The sequence below is a fragment of the Coregonus clupeaformis genome, chromosome 2 (assembly GCF_020615455.1).
Source record: "Coregonus clupeaformis isolate EN_2021a chromosome 2, ASM2061545v1, whole genome shotgun sequence".
Taxonomy (NCBI): domain Eukaryota; kingdom Metazoa; phylum Chordata; class Actinopteri; order Salmoniformes; family Salmonidae; genus Coregonus; species Coregonus clupeaformis.
The window spans coordinates 29,531,953-29,557,565 of record NC_059193.1 but is presented as its reverse complement, the minus strand read 5'-3'; the positions used below and the strand labels follow the sequence as shown (position 1 = coordinate 29,557,565).

The following is a 25,613-nucleotide window of genomic DNA, read 5'->3' as shown; positions in this document are numbered from 1 at the left end:
CAAATAGCCACCCTTTGCCTTGATAATAATAATATGCCATTTAGCAGACGCTTTTATCCAAAGCGACTTACAGTCGTGCGTGCATACATTTTTGTGTATGGGTGGTCCCGGGGATCGAACCCACTACCTTGGCGTTACAAGCGCCGTGCTCTACCAGCTGAGCTACAGAGGACCACATGACAGCGTTGCACACTCTTGGCATTCTCTCAACCAGCTTCATGAGGAAGTCACCTGGAATGCATTTCAATTAACAGGTGTGCCTTCTTAAAAGTACATTTGTGGAATTTCTTTCTTCTTAATGTGTTTGAGCCAATCAGTTGTGTTGTGAGAAGGTATACAGAAGATAGCCCTATTTGGTAAAAGACCAAGTCCATATTATGGCAAGAACAGCTCAAATAAGCAAAGAGAAACGACAGTCCATCATTACTTTAAGACATGAAGGTTAGTCAATACGGACATTTCAAGAACTTTGAACGTTTCTTCAAGTGCAGTCGCAAAAACCATCAAGCGCTATGATGAAACTGGCTTTCATGAGGGCCGCCACAGGAATGGAAGACCGAGAGTTACCTCTGCTGCAGAGGATAAGTTCATTAGAGTTACCAGCCTCAGAAATTGCAGCCCAAATAAATGATTCACAGAGTTCAAGTCACAGACACATCTCAACATCAACTGTTCAGAGGGGACTGTGTGAATCAGGCCTTCATGGTCGAATTGCTGCAAAGAAACCACTACTAAAGGACACCAATAAGAAGAAGAGACCTGCTTGGGCCAAGAAACATGATCAATGGACATTAGACTGGTGGAAATGTATCCTTTGGTCTGGAGATTTTTGGTTCTAACCGCCATGTCTTTTCAACAGGACAATGACCCAACTCACCTCCAAGCTGTGTAAGGGCTATTTTATCAAGAAGGAGAGTGATGGAGTGCTGCATCAGATGACCTGGCCTCCACAATCCCCCGACCTCAACCCAATTGAGATGGTTTGGGATGAGTCGGACAGCAGAGTGAAGGAAAAGCAGCCAACAAGTGCTCAACATACGTGGGAACTTCTTCAAGACTGTTGGAAAAGCTTGAGAGAATGCCAAGAGTGTGCAAAGCGGTCATCAAGGCAAAGGGTGGCTATTTGAAGAATCTCAAATATAAAATATATCTTGATTTGTTTAACACTTTTTTGGTTACTACATGATTCCATATGTGTTGTTTCATAGTTTTGATGTCTTCACTATTATTCTACAATAAAGAAAAACCCTTGAATGAGTAGGTGTGTCCAAACTTTTGACTGGTACTGTATATATTTGTCACATGCGGCAAATACAACAAGTGTAGACCTTACTGTGAAATGCTTACTTACAAGCCCTTAACCAACAATGCAGTTTTAAGAAAATAGAGTTATGAAAATAGTTATTAAATAAACTAAATTAAATAAAATATAAATAATGTTGTACAATAAAATAACAATAATGAGGCTATATACAGAGGGTACCGGTACCGAGTCAGTGTGCGGGGGTCCAGGTTAGTCGAGGTAATTTGTACATGTATGTAGGGGTAAAGTGACTATGCATAGATAATAAACAGCGAGTAGCAGCAGTGTAAAAACAAAGCGTCTGTACTTAAATCTGAGACATGTTACGTTTTTATAGTATGTATTAATTTGTGGAAGTCCATCATCCATTTGGTATGATATGTTACGAATCACAATTTGCATGATATGTTACAAATTGCAATTCGTACAATATGTTATGAATATGGAAAATGTACAACATGTTACAAATTTGCAAAACGTATGAGATGTTACGAATTCCAATTTGTTGTGGCTAACATTAGCTAGGTGGCTAGGTGGCTAACGCTAATGTTAGGTAGCTGGCTAACATTAGCTCTAGGGGTTAGCGTTAGGGGTTAGGGTTAAGGTTAGGGTTAGGGGAAGGGTTAGCTAAAAGGGTTAAGGTTAGCGTTAGGGTTAGCTAACATGCTTTGTTGCAAATAAGCTAAAAAGTAGTAAGTAGTTGCAAAGTTGCTAATTAGCTAAAATGCTAAAGGACTGTAATTTTTATCATAGGTACACGTCAACTATGACAGACAAATTGAGATTGGATCATCCAAATGCACTCTGGCAAACTTCAGACGGGCCTGGACATGTACTGGCTTAAGCAGGGGTACACGTCTGGCACTGCAGGATTTGAGTCCCTGGCGGCGTAGTGTGTTACTGATGGTAGGCTTTGTTACTTTGGTCCCAGCTCTCTGCAGGTCATTCACTAGGTCCTCTCCTTGTGGTTCTGGGATTTTTGCTCACCGTTCTTGTGATCATTTTGACCCCACGGGGTGAGATCTTGCGTGGAGCCCCAGATCGAGGGAGATTATCAGTGGTCTTGTATGTCTTCCATTTCCTAATAATTGCTCCCACAGTTGATTTCTTCAAACCAAGCTGCATACCTATTGCAGATTCAGTCTTCCCAGCCTGGTGCAGGTCTACAATTTTGTTTCTGGTGTCCTTTGACAGCTCTTTGGTCTTGGCCATAGTGGAGTTTGGAGTGTGACTGTTTGAGGTTGTGGACAGGTGTCTTTTATACTGATAACAAGTTCAAACAGGTGCCATTAATACAGGTAACGAGTGGAGGACAGAGGAGCCTCTTAAAGAAGAAGTTACAGGTCTGTGAGAGCCAGAAATCTTGCTTGTTTGTAGGTGACCAAATACTTATTTTCCACCATAATTTGCAAATAAATTCATTAAAAATCCTACAATGTGATTTTCTGGAAAAAATTGTCTAAATTTGTCTGTCATAGTTGACGTGTACCTATGATGAAAATTACAGGCCTCTCTCATCTTTTTAAGTGGGAGAACTTGCACAATTGGTGGCTGACTAAATACTTTTTTTCCCCACTGTATATACACTGCTCAAAAAAATTAAGGGAACACTTAAACAACACAATGTAACTCCAAGTCAATCACACTTCTGTGAAATCAAACTGTCCACTTAGGAAGCAACACTGATTGACAATAAATTACACATGCTGTTGTGCAAATGGAATAGACAACAGGTGGAAATTATAGGCAATTAGCAAGACACCCCCAATAAAGGACTGGTTTTGCAGGTGGTGACCACAGACCACTTCTCAGTTCCTATGCTTCCTGGCTGATGTTTTGGTCACTTTTGAATGCTGGCGGTGCTTTCACTCTAGTGGTAGCATGAGACGGAGTCTACAACCCACACAAGTGGCTCAGGTAGTGCAGCTCATCCAGGATGGCACATCAATGCGAGCTGTGGCAAGAAGGTTTGCTGTGTCTGTCAGCGTAGTGTCCAGAGCATGGAGGCGCTACCAGGAGACAGGCCAGTACATCAGGAGACGTGGAGGAGGCCGTAGGAGGGCAACAACCCAGCAGCAGGACTGCTACCTCCGCCTTTGTGCAAGGAGGAGCAGGAGGAGCACTGCCAGAGCCCTGCAAAATGACCTCCAGCAGGCCACAAATGTGCATGTGTCTGCTCAAACGGTCAGAAACAGACTCCATGAGGGTGGTATGAGGGCCCGACGTCCACAGGTGGGGGTTGTGCTTACAGCCCAACACCGTGCAGGACGTTTGGCATTTGCCAGAGAACACCAAGATTGGCAAATTCGCCACTGGCGCCCTGTGCTCTTCACAGATGAAAGCAGGTTCACACTGAGCACATGTGACAGACGTGACAGAGTCTGGAGACGCCGTGGAGAACGTTCTGCTGCCTGCAACATCCTCCAGCATGACCGGTTTGGCGGTGGTTCGGTCATGGTGTGGGGTGGCATTTCTTTGGGGGGCCGCACAGCCCTCCATGTGCTCGCCAGAGGTAGCCTGACTGCCATTAGGTACCGAGATGAGATCCTCAGACCCCTTGTGAGACCATATGCTGGTGCGGTTGGCCCTGGGTTCCTCCTAATGCAAGACAATGCTAGACCTCATGTGGCTGGAGGGTGTCAGCAGTTCCTGCAAGAGGAAGGCATTGATGCTATGGACTGGCCCGCCCGTTCCCCAGACCTGAATCCAATTGAGCACATCTGGGACATTATGTCTCGCTCCATCCACCTTCGCCACGTTGCACCACAGACTGTCCAGGAGTTGGCGGATGCTTTAGTCCAGGTCTGGGAGGAGATCCCTCAGGAGACCATCCGCCACCTCATCAGGAGCATGCCCAGGCGTTGTAGGGAGGTCATACAGGCACGTGGAGGCCACACACACTACTGAGCCTCATTTTGACTTGTTTTAAGGACATTACATCAAAGTTGGATCAGCCTGTAGTGTGGTTTTCCACTTTAATTTTGAGGGTGACTCCAAATCCAGACCTCCATGGGTTGATAAATTTGATTTCCATTGATACTTTTTGTGTGATTTTGTTGTCAGCACATTCAACTATGTAAAGAAAAATGTATTTAATAAGATTATTTCATTCATTCAGATCTAGGATGTGTTATTTTAGTGTTCCCTTTATTTTTTTGAGCAGTGTATATACATACATACTGTACATACGTACATACCATTTTCTTTTTGTAATTACTCAATGTTACACTGTACTTACTGCAGTAACCCTACTCTTACCCCAACCCAATTGGACATTGGAAATTACAATACTTGTTAAATTGTACTTACACGAATAGTTACAGAGTATTATGAACACTGCAAAGTGTTAACGGGGAATAAACACACAAGACCCACATAGTATTTATTAACAAGTACACAAGTGATTTTTATTAATGCAAGCAAATTTTTTCAATTGAAAGCCTGCTACTACGTAAGTAAGCATTCTTGTGAAAGTACAAAAGATAAAGCCGAAAGCATTGTCAGGTCATTTACTGTAGGAGCTACATTGGCACAAGAATCAGTTTAAGACATTGTTGATAGCTCATCACAAACTAAACAGACACAACTCAAACAAAACAGTCTAATATCAGTAACATAATGCTGTTAGCGTGGGGGGTTTATTACTGCACATAACAAAGGGTTGACCCAGCAAGACAGGCAAAGTGTAAATAAAATGACTTTTGAGTTAATAATTCTATACCATTAATGCATGTCCATGCCACGAAAAACATCTAAATTCACAGTCTTTACCTAACATTACAGTTATCCAACTCTGAGTTGAACAGCAATGTGCTTACACCTAGAGAGAGCACAGAAATGGTCAAATAAGTTCACGAAACTAGCCAGGCAATGAAATGGTAGGCCACCTTCATAGTCCTATGGCATAATGATGTGTAAGCATGAAAATCAAACGTTTAATGTCATAAACAAAATAACTTACTGTGTGACAAACACTTTTCTTACGTCTGATAAATCCACCAAAAAGTGACATTTTATCCCAACAACTTTTTTTAGCGTCAAGATTTTTTGAAAGACTGAGAGATGAATAGTGGATTCAACCACAGTAACTTATTTTTATTATTTTATGAATTGTCCTGAATTTGAAGTGCTAAACATATAAGTATGCATTTATATATCAATATATACAATGCAGAAATCTGCAAAAACTTGTTTCATACCAGTATCTATAAAGTTTGACTTTATGAAATTAAAAAAGGAGGTATGAGGACATATTTGCATGTGCTTGTGTGGCGTATGATTACAGACAATGGAATCATTCACAGTTCTTGGAACAGGGTTCTCCAACCCTGTTCCTGGATAGCTACCCTCCTGTAGGTTTTTGTTCCAACCCTATTTGTAACTAATCTGATGCAGCTGATCAACCAGCTAATTATTAAATTCAGGTGCGCTAGATTACTGTTGGAGTGAAAACCTACAGGACGGTAGCTCTCCAGGAACAGGGTTGGAGAGCCCTGCCTTACATACATAGCTTTAAATTGTCAAGATGCCTCATATAGTAATAAAGGAATCCATTGTTTATCATTTTGGGGACAAATGTCTTATTTGATATTGATCTAAGTGTTTCCTGTTTAACAGGCTTGGCACAGCTAGTAAATAATATATTTTTTAATAAAAATTTGGTAACACTATCGTGTAACTGGAGAAAAAAAAAAAAAACTTCTAGTAAGATTCTAATTTATTTCACTTCAAAGTTATTATTTAGATCCCTGGCAGTACTGGTATGTAAAGGCTTCAGGAGCTTTAAAAGTTCCCCTGTGTGATTGAAAAAGTATTAAAAACTGATCACCCAGCCATTTACATAGTTCTTTAAAATGATATTTATATAGACACACAAACATGAGAAATGTGCTTGAAACCCGTTTAAGCCCCAACTGACCACCTCAAAAATGAAGAGAAATAAATAATACAAGGGGAAAAAATAATGACACTTGATGCAACTATAAAACTTGTAAAAATCCAAATGAAAGTTCTCCAAAGTAACAACGTATCCGAAAAATACTGCAGCTATCTACTTCTAATTCTACTACGTGCTAAACTACCAAATAATATTTAAAAAAACACAATAATACAGGTGATGATAATAATGATAATAATAATAATAATAATAATGCAGTCCATGAGAGTGGTAATGGGGCTCGTCATCTGAAATGCTGTTTGGGGGGGTTGTATGAGGGTCCCCCGGACCACTTTGTCATATGATGCACCAGTGACATCAGCGGTGGCGAGGACCCCGGGCACCACCCAACCCCCTCTTTAGGGGATGGTGGAGAGGAGGGGAGGGGGGCAGGGTGGCAGGGCCAGGCCTCACACTGGCCTTATGTGTAGGCGTTGAGACGCTCCTTGGAGCGGGTGGAGTGGATGTCGTGGAGCTCCTGCTCTTCTTTGGACTTGATGTCCTCATACTTCTGCATCCTACACGCGTCCTTCACGTAGGCCCAGTTGGCCGACAGCACCATCAGGTAGTGGATCTGAAACAGAGATGAGTCACCAACAAGTTCAGTCAGGGAGAAAATCAAACATGCCGCAAACTATTGGTCTTTCAATTCACCACTGACATTGATTAGGGAAAGATGAATGCCTGCCACAAAATGGAAGAAAGTGTACCATATTTTCACCGTGTACTTAATTGGAAAACACAATTTTGGGTCCATTTCTCTTTCAAATGTGGAATAGTCTCTATGAATGAATATAGCCTCTAATGAAGCTCCTTTTGCCAGACTCTATTAGAAGAGGGATTTGCAGCAGAAATATAAAGTGCAATTATTGTGGGCCACAACTTTTATTCAAGCTGAAAAAATGAGTTACAATAGGTATTTTAGGGGTGAAAAACAGTGTATTGAATTCAAGATATTCTTTGTTGATATCTTTTAATTTTCTAGTACAATTGTGTCATTTCACTGACATGCCAGCAGGTGGCAGTACATTAGAAAAAGTGGGCAGTATCCAGGGTTTCCATGGCAGCAAAGGCTCCATTGAGACACTGCCATTGTGAATGTGTTGTGGTTAAATGACTGTGGTTGTTACATTGCCACACCTTTCACATTGAATCATGGTCATTATTAGCAGCCTGCTAATGGATTTAACTCTACACAAAGACCAACTGGTCTATAAAGGATTCAAACATACGGGGGGTATGAAAAATTTAAAAAAGAATGTATGCACTAACTGTAAGTCGCTCTGGATAAGAGCGTCTACTAAATGACTAAAATGTAAACAAAAGCTGTAGTCTCAACTGTGAGGACTGGAAAATACTCTACATCCATTCATCATCTCATCTCATAATTTGTATTTACATTTTAGTCATTTAGCAGACACTCTTATCCAGAGCGACTTACAGTTAAGTGAGTGCACACAATTTCATACTGGCCCCACGTGGGAATCGAACCCACAACCCTGGTGTTGCAAACGCCATGCTCTACCAACTGAGCTACGTCCCTGCTGGCCATTTCCTCGCCTACCCTGGACGACGCTGGCTAATTGTGTGCCGCCCCATGGGTCTCCCGGTCACGGCCGGCTACGACAGAGTCTGGATTCGAACCAGGATCTCTAGTGGCACAGCTAGCACTGCGATGCAGTGCCTTACACCACTGCGCCACTCGGGAGATTTTGTTTTATTAATCAATTAAATAATCAGCTAATCAGCTTTATTGACGGGTTTGTGTACCACTGTTTAATTTTCCCAGCAATTTGTTTTGTTAAATGTCGGGCCGCACTTTGCACCATCATCCTTGACTAACGACCACATTCCCTTTCTTAGAAAATGGCTCCTCACAAATTACTGAGTGATGTTTTCACCAAGCTCTGGGCCTTTCTTCTCCCAGTTTCCATGACAACGATGTGACATGCCTTGCTTCTCTGAGAGAGAGAAAAACCTTGTCCCTCCACTGCGCCAAATACAGCCTCCCTAGCCATTCTCACAGGCATATAGCAAAACATAGATTTTTAGCTATAGAAATCAACCCCGTTACTGCTTGTATTTGACCTATTATTGTCATTTATAAAATGGCCATGTCAAATGAAAACCTTGTATTTCCATTTGTTAGCCTATAGACTAGTTCAATAAATCGGACATGTCTGATTCATATTTTCTCATGAGAAACATGAGATATAATCTATACAGCGGCTTGTACAGATTTCAGAGGTTCACATACAGATTACATGGTCCATTAGATGTGATATTGTCTTCAAATGGATATGAATCAAAGCTGTAATGTCACATATATCAACAGAGATAGAAAAGTCATTGGTTTTTGTGTCTCACCATAGCAATGACAGCTGCTCCAGCACCAGCCAGGGCACAAATGAACAGGTGGAATGTCATGTCCAGCTGTGTTAAAGACAAAGTAGAGGACATGTTAGTCAGGCATCCCCATGTTACTCGCCTTTTACTTTGTGATCAAATTAATTACATGAGAAGCAAAAGCCTTCATATGAATGGGAATGTTTTTAAATACATGGTAATTATGTATAAGCTTTCACACATCCATATTTCAATATTATTTCAGATGTTTTATTACTTTGGAAGCAGGAATCACATATTACATAAACAAACATATACTGTACTCACATGTTATGTCAATGTTTGTCAAGTGTTTTATTTGACATACCTCATTTGATTCACACATTTTGTAAAACTTCTCAGAACCAGCGCATACAGTTTTCCCCTCCCCAATTGGCACAATACCTGAAATGAGGGGAGAACAAGACATTTGCACCTGTTATTTCCACTGTCAAATACAACACCGAAATCAAACTAAACCATGAAGCTGTCCTTTACACGTCATGCCTTCCCAAAGCTGTATTTCACCTTTTCAACCCATTTCCGTGCAACAGTAACAACACTTAGTAAATCTGTCCATCAGTAGCCCACCCCCCATGGACAATACTGTATGTTGGAAAAAGCCCAGAGAGAAGCATCAGACCAAGCTATATCCTGATTCCTTACCATATTGGCGCGGGTCCAAGCACAGAGTGGCACCCTCCAGGATAGTGGTGTTTTGGCAAATGGTCCAGATGTTGAAGTACATGAAGACGGGGAGGGAGGTGAACGCTGTTACCCCGAGCCAAGCCAGCATGAAGATGTACGTCAGCATGATAAACTAAGACAGATAGAGGAGACTCATTAGATTTCAGGTTGCAATTGTTATACCGTGCTCCAAACAATGATTTAGGAATAACATTGACATCCCACCAATTTCCCATCAGGATTAATTGAGACCGAGTCTATATAAGTGTTTCCCAAACCTCTCCTCAAGTACCCCCCATTCCACTTATTTGATCTATTCCAGTACTAGCACACCTAATTCAATTCATCATGGACTTGATGATTGGCCACTGGAAACAGGTGTGCCAGTACTGGAATAGAAAGTGGAATGGATGGGGCTACATGGGGAGAGGTTTGGGAGACATTACGGCCATTAAGCTCTAAATTACGCACACATTTTATCTACAATATTGTGATATATGGCATTACAATTTTAAAAGCTACTTTGCCCCTAAGGGCCACTGCATTGCATACAGGTCATTCATAGAAAACATTACGAGATACTCTTGAATGTCAGTAAACCTCATCATTCAGTGATCAATTATCCCTTACCCAAGCACTGACGCAACGTCCACAGGTGGTGATCTTGAAGTCTCCATACAGGTCCTTGATGGCTCCGCTGGTAAAGAAGCCCTCCACCATCAACAGAATACCGTAGACAAAGAACGCTGAGGCAATGCCATAGATCACATACTTGATTATGTCAATCCTAGAGGGAAAAAGGGAAATGTGTGTGAAAACAACTTTAATGTACAGTTATTGCATTGTTGTTTCATTGTCGTTTCATTGTTGTTTATACAATCTCTGTAACTTCTGCTTAGTCAAACTTATCATGAAGTTGTATAGATAGCATGTACTTACATTGGATAGTGTATTTATATAGTAATCACTTGTATAAGTGACTTATTGTCCCCCACAATGAAATCGGGGAGGGAACCGTGGATCTGTCTCCGTCCGTTAGTACATTAGCACGGTCGTACGTTCGTCACACGAGATATCTCAGACAGCACTGGCCTGATTTTGATGAAACGTGGTTGAATGATGCATCTTGCCATGGAGATTCATCATTTACAAAATTACACTGATTGGAACAAGAGGGGTGCTATAGTACTCAACTGAAATTCCAAAATTACACTGATTTGCCCAAGAGAGGGTGCTATAGTAATCAACTGAAATATCAAACTTTGCTATTGTCATGAAAATTGGTTCACATATGCAGCCTCATAAGGACCTATAAGCTCCGCCCATTCGTTTTTCTGCTAATTAGACTTTTTGTCCGCCACCAAATTTGAACAAGCATATCTCCTGCCCCACTTGAGCTACAGTCATGTAATTTTGGACATATGCATCTCCTCATGAGAAACAAGTTTCCCATAACAACCTATATAATTTTGGTACTTATTTTGCACACGCACAGGTAGTGTACAAAACATAACTTATATTTCATTCCTCCAAATTAACAGTGAGGTCTGGTCGCCCGACAACCTGCCCGCTTGACCCCATCCCCTCCTCCCTTCTCCAAACCATCTCTAGAGACCTTCTCCCATTCCTCACTTCCCTCATCCACTCATCCCTGACCACTGGCTGCGTCCCCTCTGACTTCAAAATGACCCGAGTCGCTTCCCTCCTCAAGAAACCAACACTCGACCCCTCTGACATCAAACATTTTCTTTTCTTTCCAAAACACTTGAGTGTGCTGTCTCTGACCAACTCTCTCGCTATCCGTTTCAGAACGATCTTCTTGACCCTAACCAGTCAGGCTTCAAGACGGGTCACTCAACCGAGACTGCTTTCCTCTGTGTCACGGAGGCTCTCCGCATTGCCAAAGCTGACTCTCTCTCCTCTGTTCTCATCCTCCTAGATCTATCCGATGCGTTTGACACCATGAACCTTCAGATCCTCCTCTACACCCTCTCAGGGCTGGGCGTCTCAGGCTCCGCACACTCTTGGATTGCATTCTACCTGGCAGGCCGCTCCTACCAGGTGACATGGAGAGGATCTGTGTCTGCACCACATACTCTCACTACTGGTGTCCCCCAGGGCTCAGTTCTAGGTCCTCTCCTCTTCTTTCTATACACAAAATCATATTCTCACATTGTCTCTCCTATCATTGCTATGGGGATGACACTCAACAACTTTTGTCCTTCCCCCCTTCTGACACTAAGGTGGCAAAACGCATCACTGCGTGCTTGACAGATATCTCAGCTTAGATGTCGGCCCACCACCTCAACCTCGACAAGACAGAGCTGGTCTTTCTCCCGGGAAAGACCTACCCACTCCAAGACCTCTCCATCATGGTTGACAACTCCATGGTGTCTCCCTCCCAGAGTGCAAATAACCTTGGCATGACCCTGGACAACACTCTGTCGTACTCTGCAAACATCAAAGCAGTGAGTCGCTGCTGCAGGTTCATTCCCTACAACATCCGTAGAGTTTGACCCTACCTCACACAGAAAGTGGTGCAGGTCCTAATTCAAGGCCGTTGCCATCTCCCATCTGGACTACTGCAACTCGATGTTGGCTGGGCTCCCCGCTTGTGCCATCAAACCCAACTTATCCAGAACACTGCAGCTCGCTTAGTGTTCAACCTTCCCAAGTTCTCCCATGTCACCCCGCTCCTTCGCACAAGTCGAAGCTCGCATCCACTACAAGACCATGGTACATGCCTACTGAGCAGCAAGAGGAACTGCCCCTCCCTAACTTCAGGCTATGCTCAAACCCTACACCCCAACCCGTGTACTTCATTCTGCCACCTCTGGTCTCTTGGCCCTCCCACCTCTACGGGAGGGAAGCTTCCGCTCAGCCCAGTCAAAGTTCTTCTCTGTCCTGGTACCCCTTGCCCAAACATCTGAAACCCTACCTCTTCAAAGAATATCTGAACTAATCAGTAACTAAAAAAGTGTTAAACAAATCAAAATATATTTTATATTTGAGATTCTTCAAATAGCCACCCTTTGCCTTGATGACAGCTTTGCACACTCTTGGCATTCTCTCAACCAGCTTCATGAGGTAGTCACCTGGAATGCATTGCAATTAACAGGTGTGCCTTCGTAAAAGTTAATTTGTGGAATTCCTTTCCTTCTTAATGCATTCTTAATGCATTTGAGCCAATTGGTTGTGTTGTGACAAGATATACAGAGGATAGCCCTATTTGGTAAAAGACCAAGTCCATATTATGGCAAGAACAGCTCAAATAAGCAAAGAGAAACGACAGTCCATAATTACCTTAAGACATGAAGGTCAGTCAATATGGAACATTTCAAGAACTTTGAAAGTTTCTTCAAGTGCTGTCGCAAAAACCATCAAGCGCTATGATGAAACTGGCTCTCATGAGGACCGCCACAGGAATGGAAGAACCAGAGTTACCTCTGCTGCAGAGGATAAGTTCATTAGAGTTACCAGCCACAGAAATTGCAGCCAAAATAAATGCTTCACAGAGTTCAAGTAACAGACACATCTCAACATCAACTGTTCAGAAGAGACTGTGTGAATCAAGCCTTCATGGTCGAATTGCTGCAAAGAAACCACTACTAAAGGACACTAATAATAAGAAGAGACTTGCTTGGGCCAAGAAACACGAGCAATGGACATTAGACCGGTGGAAATGTGTCCTTTGTTCTTGAGTCCAAATTGGAGGTTTTTGGTTGTGAGAAGCGGTGTGGGTGAACGGATGAGCTCCGCATGTGTATTTCCCACCGTAAAGCATGGAGGAGGAGGTGTTATGGTGTGGGGGTGCTTTGCTGGTGAAACTGTCTGTGATTTATTAAGAATTCAAGGCACACTTAACCAGCATGGCTACCACAGCATTCTGCAGCGATACGCCATCCCGTCTGGTTTGGGCTTAGTGGGACTATCATTTGTTTTTCAACAGGACAATGACCCAAGACACCTCCAGGCTATGTAAGGGCTATTTTACCAAGAAGGAGAGTGATGGAGTGCTGCATCAGATGACCTGGTCTCCACAATCCCCCAACCTCAACCCAATTGAGATGGTTTGGGATGAGTCGGACCGCAGACTGAAGGAAAAGCAGCCAGCAAGTGCTCAGCATATGTGGGAACTCCTTCAAGACTGTTGGAAAATCATTCCAGGTGAAGCTGGTTGAGAGAATGCCAAGCGTGTGCAAAGCTGTCATCAAGGCAAAGGGTGGCTATTTGAAGAATCTCAAATATCCAGTATATATTTTGATTTGTTTAACACTTTTTTGGTTACTACATGATTAAATATGTGTCATTTCAAAGTTTTGATGTATTCACTATTATTCTACAATGTAGAAAATAGTAAAAAATAAAGAAAAACCCTTGAATGTGTAGGTGTGTCCAAACTTTTGACTGGTACTGTACGTTGGAATATTTGTCACTAATTGGAACCAGAAGGAGGCCTACATCATTCGTGGGGGACATGTTTACTGTAGACTTGTTTGAAAATCATTTTAAACCGAGAGGTGTTGTTTTACCAGATTACAATGTTTGTCTTTTCTACCCCATCTGCAATTACTGTACATTTAGGTTCCTCAATGTCAGGTTCCTCAAAGTACATAGCAGCTACTTGGTATAGGGTTAACTTTCAGTTGGTATACAACAGTATATCTCAAATGTTTCCAGTGTAGCCCCTAGGTATGTAGCCTGCTCACATGGTGAACACGTCCAAGGAATCCACGGGTCCTCTGACAACCTCAAAGTAGTTCTGCAGGATGGTGACGGTCCCAGAGAGGGCCTCGTGCCCGCAGCCGCAGAACAGTGCCACCCCAGCGTACAGCAGGATGGTAGCGATGAGCGACGGGTAGGGGATGCCGCCCAGGCATTTGATGCAGCACTCCAGGCATCCTGAGCATGCACAGAGAAGAGAGACAGAGAAGGTCAGACATCACTCATGAAAGACAAAAGGGAATGTTCACTATATACAGTAAATCACAGCCTTGGGACAACAGAGGGTTGGAGAAAAACATGATTGAGAGTACTGGTTGAGAGTGCTGGACAAAATCTTGAGATGAATCAATCAGACTAAGCTGTGGTCAGTACAAGGCTTTTATATGACCACAACAACCACTAAAAGGTTGTTGTGGTTTGATTTGCATATAGAAGTTGGTAACCATAATAGTAGTTACCATAATCAATATGGTAACTGTTTCTAAACATTGATATTATGTAACTGGGTGGCACACTTCATGGGGTTTCGACACAAAATATCCTTCACCTAAGAACAATGTGGTACAGTATGGTATCTTTATACACAGTGGTCATCCTGTACACACTGATGGTAAAATGCAGTCAGAGGTGTTCTAGGTTGTGATTCTAGGTCCAGAGATTGATATACAGCTTAGTATGAGGAATAAGGTAAACCCAGCTGAACCCCTATTGAACCCAGCAAAGCCCTGGTGCAGTTGACCCTTTCAGCCTGAGCCCTAGGTGAAGTCTGACCTCTAGGCATCCAGGGCGTCCACTCTGTCTGGTCACACATCCCAGGGGATCAGGGTGAATAGTTAATAGGGTTCCGTGCCTCAGTGTCTTTGTGTCTGTGGATGAAATGTATGGATGTATTTGACTGGATTGTTGTGTTTCTAATAAATGTTGTGTCCATATCAGGAAAGCATCACACACCCATGGAATGTTCCTGTATGCTAGTGTTTGTGTATGTATCTGGACAGTGAGTTAATCTTATGAGTAATGGCAGCTATGCCAACATACTCTACAAATACATTTTATACATGCATAGCTTTGTTTCAGGCTAAAGCAATATGCATCAGGTTTGTCCCATTCCAATTTTATTAGGGAACCTCACTCTTTCATGGTCAGATATAAGCTGATATTGAGTCAAATAGTATTTCCTCTCCTCCCAGTACACTCTGAAATATGCTCCCCAAATCAGTGAACAGTACTAATGAAATGCACAAATGTAATTTCACGCTCATACAACTGGAGAATTTCCTCCAGTGCATCTACATAACTTGATGAATTATTCCCCGTTCATCCTTATTCAATCCCCGCTCACGTTTCCCATTCAAAAAGAAAAAGTATATGAACGATGCCGAGTCCATTTTTATTGTAATTCTCAGAGATACCAATCAAGAACATCTCCATCATCGCAGCCAGTTGCCGTGTTGATCTTCCCTCGCGCTGCGATGCGAAAGCAATAACCCTCTTCTTCCTCCCTCCTCCACACTCTGCTTCTGTTTCTATACAGACTGTGAATAGAATACCAAGTAGTCTAGCTAGCTACCTCCGCCACAGCCTGCTAGGTTGGGGAGGGCTGAGAGTCTCAGACTGATCCTCATCCTAGGCTAGCCTATCTGCATCCTCGCAGTTGTAATCCAATGCCAGCCTGTATCGTTGTGTCGTCATAGCGGATTCACCTCGTTTCCCAGCTATGACATCTCTATTTAGCGGCTCTCTTCGCTTTAAGTGGGAATGGGTGACAATAAGAGAGTGTCAAGTGTGCCTAGCTGTGACAAGAGAGCTCTCTATTGTATTGAGGGCATGTGACTTAATTGCCCATTGATGTTAATGAGTCATGTCATGTTCGTTAAAATTGTTTTATTAGGCTTATACATTATTCAGATATGTCACCCATAATTGGAGGACACATTTATTTGAGGTGTATTTTAAAAGGGTCTTTGTAATGCTTTACACTAAGTTGTGTCTATTTATTATTACAAACCATTAGTATGTTAAAACACATGTAAACTACACAGATTTAAAATAGGAACCTAAGGTGAAATAAATATATACACTAGCGGTCAAAAGTTTTAGAACACCTACTCATTCAAGGGTTTTTCTTTATTTTACTATTTTCTACATTGTAGAATAATAGTGAAGACATCAAAACTATGAAATAACACATATGGAATCATATAGTAACCAAAAAAGTGTTAAACAAATCAAAATATATTTTATACTTGACATTCTTCAAATAGCCACCCTTTGCCTTGATGACAGCTTTGCACACTCTTGGCATTCTCTCAACCAGCTTCACCTGGAATACTTTGCCAACAGTCTTGAAGGAGTTCCCACATATGCTGAGCACTTGTTGGCTGCTTTTCCTTCACTCTGTGGTCAGACTCATCCCAAACCATCTCAATTTGGTTGAGGTCGGGGGATTGCGGAGGCCAGGCCATCTGATGCAGCACTCCATCACTCTCCTTCTTGGTAAAATAGCCCTTTCATAGCTTGGAGGTGTGTTGGGTCATTGTCCTATTGAAAAACAAATGATAGTCCCACTAAGCCCAAACCAGATGGGATGCCGTATCTCTGTAGAATGCTGTGGTAGCCATGCTGGTTAAGTGTGCCTTGAATTCTAAATAAATCACAGACAGTGTCACCAGCAAAGCACCCCCACACCATAACACATCTTCCTCCATGCTTTATGGTGGGAAATACACATGCGGAGATCATCCGTTCACCCACACCGCGTCTCACAAAGACACGGCGGATGGGGAACCAAAAATCTCAAATTTGGACTCAAGAACAAAGGACACATTTCTACAAGTCTAATGTCCATTGCTCGTGTTTCTTGGCCCAAGCAAGTCTCTTCTTATTATTGGTGTCCTTTAGTAGTGCTTTCTTTGCAGCAATTCGACCATGAAGGCCTGATCACATAGTCTCTTCTGTACAGTTGATATTGAGATGTGTCTGTTACTTAAACTCTGTGAATCATTTATTTGGGCTGCAATTTCTGAGGCTGGTAACTCTAATGAACTTATCCTCTGCAGCAGAGGTAACTCTGGGTCTTCCATTCCTGTGGTGGTCCTCATGAGAGCCAGTTTCATCATAGCGCATTATGGTTTTTGCGACTACACTTGAAGAAACGTTCAAAGTTCTTGAAATGTTCCGTATTGACTGACCTTCATGTCTTAAAGTAATGATGGACTGTCGTTTCTCTTTGCTTATTTGAGCTGTTCTTGCCATAATATGGACTTGGTCTTTTACTAAATAGGGCTATCTTCTGTATACCCCCCTACCTTGTCACAACACAACTGATTGGCTCAAATGCATTAAGAAGGAAATAAATTCCACACATTAACTTTTAAGAAGGCACACCTGTTAATTGCAATGCATTCCAGGTGACTACCTCATGAAACTGGTTGAGAGAATGCCAAGAGTGTGCAAAGCTGTCATCAAGGCAAAGGGTGGCTATTTGAAGAATCTCAATTATAAAATATATTTTGATTTGTTTAACACTTTTTTGGTTACTATATGATTCTATATATGTTATTTCATAGTTTTGATGTCGTCACTATTATTCTACAATGTAAAAAATTGTAAAAATTAAGAAAAACCCTTGAATGAGTAGGTGTGTCCAAACTTTTGACCGGTTGTGTATATAAGAATGTTAGTCTTCTTTTCATAACTTATACATTTTTTGGCATAGCTTGGCTTCCACACTTCCATTGCAGAAACGTTGCAGGCATTCACGTTAGTGTTGATGTATATGTCTGCCACTGGGCAGAGTTAGTAGGCGGTGGTGTGATTTATGGATCACTAGCCACGACAAATACTGTTATAATATCCCTGGGACCTGACTATGAAGACTAAAGCTATATGGGATTGTGTTGCTATGGCAACTGCCATGGGTTGATCATTTTCACATTAACATTTTAGTCATTTAGCAGATGCTCTTATCCAGAGTGACTTACAGTTAGTGAATGCATGAATTTTTCATACTGGCCCCCCGTGGGAAACGAACCCACAACCCTGGCATTGCAAGCGCCATGCTCTACCAACTGAGCTACACGATCACACCAAACTCTGTCTCGAGGGATGGGGCATTCATGATTGGCAGGTAAATGAGGTTACGGTATGTTTTTTTCAGTATAAAGGCAATTGATGGTATCATATAATGACAAGGTTTGGGAGCAAATTAGCATTAGACCAATAGGCCGATAATATACAGTATGTAATCAATATGTTGTACAAATAATTTCAACGACTGTATGTATGACCAAAATATATTATGGCCATATTTGCATTACTCATTCAATATTTATAGGAGAAGGAGATACCATATATTGGCATTAACACAGATTTCACTGGCACTTTTGTCTTCTAACAAGTTTTCAATCTCAACAATTCTCCACTGGAAAACAACAGCAACTCCTCCCATCATCACACTCTAATTTCACAGAACGACATTGATATTGAGATTCCTGGCTCAATCTGTGTGTGTTGACGCTAGGCTAGTGAAAATGACAACTAGTATGAATTGACTGCCATGCCAAACGCCATGCTCTACCAACTGAGCTACATCCCTGCCGGCCATTCCCTCCCCTACCCTGGACCAATTGTGCAGCGCCCCATGGGTCTCCCGGTCGCGGCCGGCTATGACAGAGCCTGGATTCGAACCAGGATCTCTAGTGGCACAGACAAGACAAGGAGTAGCACGAACTGAGAACAGCTACAGTTTTGCCTGGAGACAAGTGAAATTAACTGTTGTTTTTACAGATTGGCCAATGGTCAACAATGACATATATTGTCCTTTATAGCCTATTTATCTCATATTCATACAAGTATTACAGCTGGAATCCTTAATTACAACAACAAAGAAGTTACTGCAAACAACAAAAACTTGTTTTGTAGCTCTGACATCATTGCATGTGGATAGAACAGCAACATATGTAGGGGAGAGTGGGGTAAATAAAACCAAAAGGGTTTCTAGGAAACCATAAACAAAATGTATCATTTGACCTAATATTTAGGAAGAGGTCATCATTTCATGGAGTCTGTGAAGGAAGAAACCACATGGAAAAAGTTAGGTAAAAAAAACAGATTTTCACCAGGTCAAATTAATTTATTGTGATAAAGGTTTCATGATGCTTGTATCAAAACCAAAGTAGATACTTTTACGATTGTTCTATACATCAGTTGGGGTCTCAATAAGCTTCAATATGAGGCTCTAAACCTAGCATGAAAGTGCATCCTTGTGTTGGCTAATATAGTCAAAATGTTTGCCTTGGGTAAGTTGAGACAATGGTTGAGCTAATTGAAATTTTCTTCCCAGGCATAATGCAAGGCGCCGCTGGGATATAAGGTAACAACAGGCCTGGTCTATGTTAAAAGTGTTTTTAAAAAAGTACAAAGTGTTTGTTAGGTGTGTTAAAAGATAATAAAAAACAACTAATCCCTTTGAAAACGGCCTATGTGGCATCGATATGAGTCAAAAACATTTATTCTAGTGTCAAAATTGACTACAAAGTGTAAATAGGATCATTTTGGTCATAAAGTCAGTCTCGTCTAAAACAAAGTTTGGAACCTCAGTGCGTCACAACGAGTAAATGAAGGTTGGGTTTGAATTACAATTATGTCAACAAATCATGCCCCTTTTTGCCAAGCTCCGCATGCAAATCGCACCCACGCCCACTTTTCTTCCCTTAACTGAATGGGGATTTGTTGTTGCATCACCCCTAACCAACGCGTACAAAGGACCACTGCCGTTTGAGACTGAAAAGCCCTATAAGGAGTGAACATGCAATGCATGCTTCCAGCGGGATGCACAGCCAACAACTATGGTTTGCATGCCCTGCCGAAGGACCCTGTCATAATGCGGAATAGGTGGTTGGAGTTTGTTGGTCCACAGTGGTGGTGAGTATACCAGTAGCTAGACCATAGACTGCTGGTTATGTATTTGGTTATGTATATTTTGATAATCAGTAGCTATAACCATCATCGCTAGCATAGCTGACATTAGCTAGCTGCCAACTAGCTAGCTAGCTACCTATCTAGCTAATTGGCTAACGTTAGCCTACCTCAATACATCTTGGATTTGGCTTGGAAACACAACAATATTTAAACAGGTGGCAAATCATTTGTAGGAAAACCTTTTCATGATTGTGATGTCACCTGATTTACTTTAGATACAGTAAAACTCTAGCCAGCTAAGATTGAGGGGAGCACCGTATTTTAGCTACCTAACATTAACATTGCTAGGTACACTACATGACCAAAAGTATGTGGACACCTACTCGTCGAACATCTCATTCCAAAATCATTGGCATTAATATGGAGTTGGTCCGCCCTTTGCTGCTATACCAATCTCTGCTCTTCAGGGAAGGCTTTCCACTAGATGTTGGAACATTGCTGCGGGGACTTGCTTAGTGAGCATTAATGAGGTCGGGTACTGATGTTGGGCGATTAGGCCTGGCTCGCAGTTGGCGTTCCAATTCATTCCAAAGGTGTTCGATAGGTTTGAGGTCAGGGCTCTGTGCAGGCCAGTCAAGTTCTTCCACACCGATCTCAACAAGCCATTTCTGTATGGACCTCGCTTTGTGCACTGGGGCATTGTCATGCTAAAACAGGAAAGGGCCTTCCCCAAACTGTTGCCACAAAGTTGGAAGCACAGAATCGTCTAGAATGTCTGTAGCGTTAAGAGTAAGATTTCCCTTCACTGGAACTAAGGGGCCTAGCCCGAACCATGAAAACCAGCCCTAGACCATTATTCCTCCTCCACCAAACTTTACAGTTGGCACTATGCATTCGGGCAGGTAGCATTCTCCTGGCATCCGCCAAACCCAGATTCATCCGTTAGACTGCCAGATGGTGAAGCGTGAATCATCTCACCAGAGAACGGGTTTCCACTGCTCCAGAGTCCAATGGCGGCGAGCCATTGTGCATGGTGATCTTAGGCTTGTGTGTGGCCATGGAAACCCATTTTATGAAGCTCCCGCCGAACAGTTATTGTGCTGACGTTGCTTCCAGAGGCAGTTTGGAACTCGGTAGTGAGTGTTGCTACCGAGGACCAGTGGTGTAAAAAGTACCCAATTGTCATACTTGAGTGAAAGTAAAGATACTTTAATAGAAAATGATTCAAGTAAAAGTGAAAGTCACCCAGTAAAATTCTACTTGAGTAAAAGTCTAAAAGTATTTGGTTTTAAATATACTTAACTATCAAAAGTAAATGTAATCCTAAAATATACTTAAGTATCAAAAGTAAAAGTATAAATAATTTCAAATTCCGTATATTAAGCATATGTTATATGTTTATTTATTTATTTATTTATTTATGGATACCAGGGGCACACTCCAACACCATTTACAAAATAAGCATGTGTGTTTAGTAAGTCTGTCAGATCAGAGGCAGTAGGGATGAGGGATGTTCTCTTGATAAGTGTGTGAATTGGACCATTTTCCTGTCATGCTAAGCATTCAAAATGTAACATACTTTTGGGTGTCAGGGAAACTGTATGGAGTAAAAAGTACATAATTTTCTTTAGGAATGTAGTGAAGTAAAAGTTGTGAAAAATGTAAATAGTTAAGTACAGATACCCAACAAAAACAACTTAAGTAGTACTTAAAAATATTTTTACTTAAGTACTTTACACCACTGCCGAGGACAGACGATCTTTACGCGCTATGCGCTACGCGCTTCAGCACTCGGCGGTCCCATTCTGTGAGCTTGTGTGGCCTATCACTTCGCGGCTGAGCCGTTGTTGCTCCTAGATGTTTCCACTTCACAATAACAGCACTTACAGTTGAACGGGGCAGCTCTAGCAGAGCAGAAATTTGACGAACTGACTTGTTGGAAATGTGGCATCCTATGACGGTGCCACGTTGAAAGTCACTGAGCTCTTCAGTAAGGACATTCTACTGTCAATGCTTGTCTATGGAGATTGCATAGCTGTGTGCTCGATTTTATACACCTGTCAGCAACGGGTGTAGCTGAAATAGCCGAATCCACTAATTCCAAGGGATGTCCACATACTTTTGTATATATAGTGTATTTTTTACGAACTCTGCCAGTAACAGTAATGGCATTATTGACATTTAAAGTCAATTTGACAACATCATATTGCAAAGGTATGTCCTACTAATTATTTGCCTACTTTAGCAATGTCATCATATTTCCATGCCACTGTAAGTTAGTGTAATTGAGACTAAACAGTCACTAGCCTCCGAGGTGCAACCCATGTCTAGGCACAAATACATATTGGATGCAGCTATGGTGGTACTAGCTAACTCATGTCTGTCTACAACAGTGTACTAACTAGCAGCAACAAGCTCAAACCAACCCAGGGCCATAGCAAAACATGTCACAGTTGGTTGCATACTGTAACGTCGTCACTGGCCTGAATATAATCCAATCTGGAGCCAGTCAGTATACATCTCTAAAGCATAGAATTGGCTTCCAAACGAGATTACAATATTTCTTGAGCTATGTTTATAATTGAGGGGTGATGACAATCGTTGACCCTGTTTTTATTTTAGACAAAGTGCACAGTTGGGTGCCAGACTGATCCCCTGGTCATGAACGGATGCTGGGACCTACCAGAAGGAGCAAAGGTGGGTATCATAACAAGTCCTGCAATGTGATTGCAATTGTTTAGCAACCTCCAAAAATAATTTAATTCACTGTTCACTTGTTATTTTCACAAATTGTCAGGCAACACCTCAGAATAAAAGTGTGTCATGCAACACAAATACCCTTGTGACACTTCCTCCATTGTTGCCAGTCTCCCTCGACTCCTATGAAAAGGACACGCCATCATGAGGTCTCTGATAGTGACCCGAGTTATTGCCCTTATGACACAGACAGCTTCATCAACAACGATGTATTCAAAAATATCCGGCTTGATAAAATAGTAGGCTAATTCCCCAGCCAAGCAGATAAAACTAGTGGAGTCATTTTGGTAGTGAAGTGCATTAGCAAAAAGCTTTGTCCTTTCCGTAGAACAAAATGCAATTGACCACTTGGGTGCCTATTATATCATCCTGTCACAGGCCCTCCAAGTCAACACCACCTCATAAGATAGCCTGCTGCAGTTGATCGAGAGATGTCCAGTTTGCAGCTGAACATGCAGCATAGAGAAGATCAGCAAGGGGGCCCTCATCAGCATCATGCAGACATGCCCTCATTGTGAGCATTCCTATGAATGGAACAGTCAGCCACATGTTGGAAAATATCCGGCCAGCAACCTTCACCTGTCAACGGTAACAGCTTTCACAGGCTCATTATTTGTACAAATACAGAAGGTAACCCACTTCATTACTTTTATACATTTGATAACCCAATTGTGAAACAAAATGTATGTAAACTTACATTATTTGTTGCTTATTTTCTACTTCTTAGATGCATATAATGTCCAGGCCATAACCTAGCCTGGTGGAACCAGCCTGATCGGAACCAGCCCATTCTATTTCACTTCACATTTTATGATATCTGAAGTGAAATAGAAAGGTGAATGCAGCGATCAGGTTGGTTACACCATGCTAATCATAACCACCATTGATAATGTAATCAGTGCTCTGGTGTGTGTGTGTGTGTGTGTGTTTATGTGTGTGTGACAGACCAGTATCTTTGATGAGGGGCCAGAAGCTGATCTACGCTGCTCTGACAAAGACCTCACCCCCAGCTTCATCTCTAGCCTGCTCACCAACATTTTACTAGACACAACTTTTATTTATTTATTTTTGATTATTGAATGGTATCAGTCAATATGGGGAGGGAGAAACCCTGTGTATTCTGTACCAGGATCAGGGAACTCCTGTTGTATATGGGACACCACACAGGAAGGTATGACCACTCTGACATGTTTCCAAGGTAGCCCCATTACCACTAGACAAAATGCCAATAGGCACAGTATCTGTTTCTGGCTGGGAATGACAATGGAAGATGAAATGTACACATTGTTATATTAGCGGAACACTGCTTCTATGGTATTATGTACGGGTTGTTTATTCTACATGGACCTGTTACTACATTTGAAAGTTATCAAAACACTTAGTTTAGAATATCTACATAAATTCAGCAATTGCATTCTTCTCATATTACACTGTAGGCTACTGACCTATTCAAAGCTTTCCTCTGGCATCTCACCATACACCTGCCAGTAGTTATTGAACTCAACCTGCAGGAGGTTTGTTTGTTCTGCAGGCAAGGTTCTGACAGATGGGTGTGTCTTGGTGGTGGCAAGGACACACCCAAGAAACACCCACATCAAACCACACCCCCAAGCCAAATCGCGTTTGGCTTTTGTCATGACCGGCAGCATTTCTTGAGGAGCAATCCAAAAACGAGGCCAAATCAGCGGGTGCAGTTCCCCTTTAACTAATAAAAGACAAAAAAGTGATCGTGATTGTATTGAATTGTGGTTGGGAAATAAAGATGGACTTGGTTTTAAAAAGGTAGTGGTAATATTTCATTCAGTATAGAAATGTGTAGGCGGCTTAACTTGTCCAGTCCCACGGAGCAAATTGTGCAGCTATGTTTTCAAAACTGTAATGTTTACATGAATTCTTATTGATTTTCAGAGATATACAACATCCTGAAATATATTTAGATATCTTTGTTAGAAATAATACAATATTACCCTTAACGGAGTGATGCTGAATGTAAAAAATGGCTCAACTAACCCCACTCTCCCCTACTGCAATTTATTTTACCTTGATGTGCAACGCTCCCCACCTCTGCTTCGTCAACAAAACAAATACAATAACTATAGTTAGGGACCGTCAATAAATTACACAATGTAAATGGGACAATATTTTCATGTTGCACATCTTTTAGTTGTCTCATTAAATGCTTTCTACAATTTATAGTTGGTTTGAGAATTTTTAATAATTGTAATTTGGAGCTATTGACCTTTTGAAATATTGTGTAATTTACTGATATTCCCTAACTAGCCACATAAGGATATCGAATGTTAAACCAAATTGACCATGGGCATTATGCTCGGGCTGCTCCGAATTGATAAATACTTAGGTGTTGCCAGCTGTGGGCATGTGGGCAGGATTAAAATGAACCCAACCCAAGGAAAACTGTTACGATACCCTTCATTCCGTGACATATATCTTTTATTAATATCATCTCGCAAATCTTTTGGAAGAGACTGACTTTATGACAAAAATTATCCTATTTACACTTTGTAGTACGTTGTGACACTAGAATAAATGTTTCTGACTCATATCGATGCCACAAAGTAGCTTTTTAGGGGCTGTCACTTTTGAAAAGGGATAGTGTGAGATTCTGGTAGACTTCAAGTCATTGCGCTAATGCTAGTTAGCATTGGCTCGCAAAACTACCTTCAACTTCCTTCAAACTGCACGCAGAAACATAAAAAATGGTATCCAAGAGTTCATCTGACTCTGGGTAAGTAGAAAAACGGCTTAATTGCCAGAATCTTGCACTATCCCTTTAAATTATGATCATACTTTGCTCTTGAACTTTATTTGTATGATTAGGGCACCATTAAATATAAAATTAACTTACTACAGTATATCAAAACATGGCTACACGTGGAT

At 41.7% G+C, this 25,613-nt stretch overlaps 1 protein-coding gene and 1 long non-coding RNA gene across 2 annotated transcripts in view; one reads left to right on the top strand and one right to left on the bottom strand.

Moving 5' to 3' along the window:
• Positions 1 to 4,682: 4,682 nt before the first annotated feature.
• The window catches only part of LOC121534541 (neuronal membrane glycoprotein M6-a-like), a 29,968-nt gene continuing 9,037 nt past the window's right edge, over positions 4,683 to 25,613 (bottom strand). Inside the window, exons 2-7 of the mRNA XM_041841123.2 lie at positions 14,021 to 14,213; positions 9,942 to 10,098; positions 9,291 to 9,444; positions 8,953 to 9,029; positions 8,607 to 8,672; positions 4,683 to 6,813 (exon numbers count right to left, since the gene is read on the bottom strand). Of these exons, the coding sequence (XP_041697057.1) occupies positions 6,661 to 6,813; positions 8,607 to 8,672; positions 8,953 to 9,029; positions 9,291 to 9,444; positions 9,942 to 10,098; positions 14,021 to 14,213 (800 nt within the window). The 3' untranslated portion in view covers positions 4,683 to 6,660. The remainder of the gene's footprint in view (positions 6,814 to 8,606; positions 8,673 to 8,952; positions 9,030 to 9,290; positions 9,445 to 9,941; positions 10,099 to 14,020; positions 14,214 to 25,613) is intronic.
• Positions 19,782 to 23,808, top strand: LOC121534551. The gene is made up of 4 exons (XR_005994633.2): positions 19,782 to 19,961; positions 22,581 to 22,655; positions 23,094 to 23,303; positions 23,661 to 23,808. It is a non-coding gene; the product is annotated as an uncharacterized LOC121534551 (long non-coding RNA).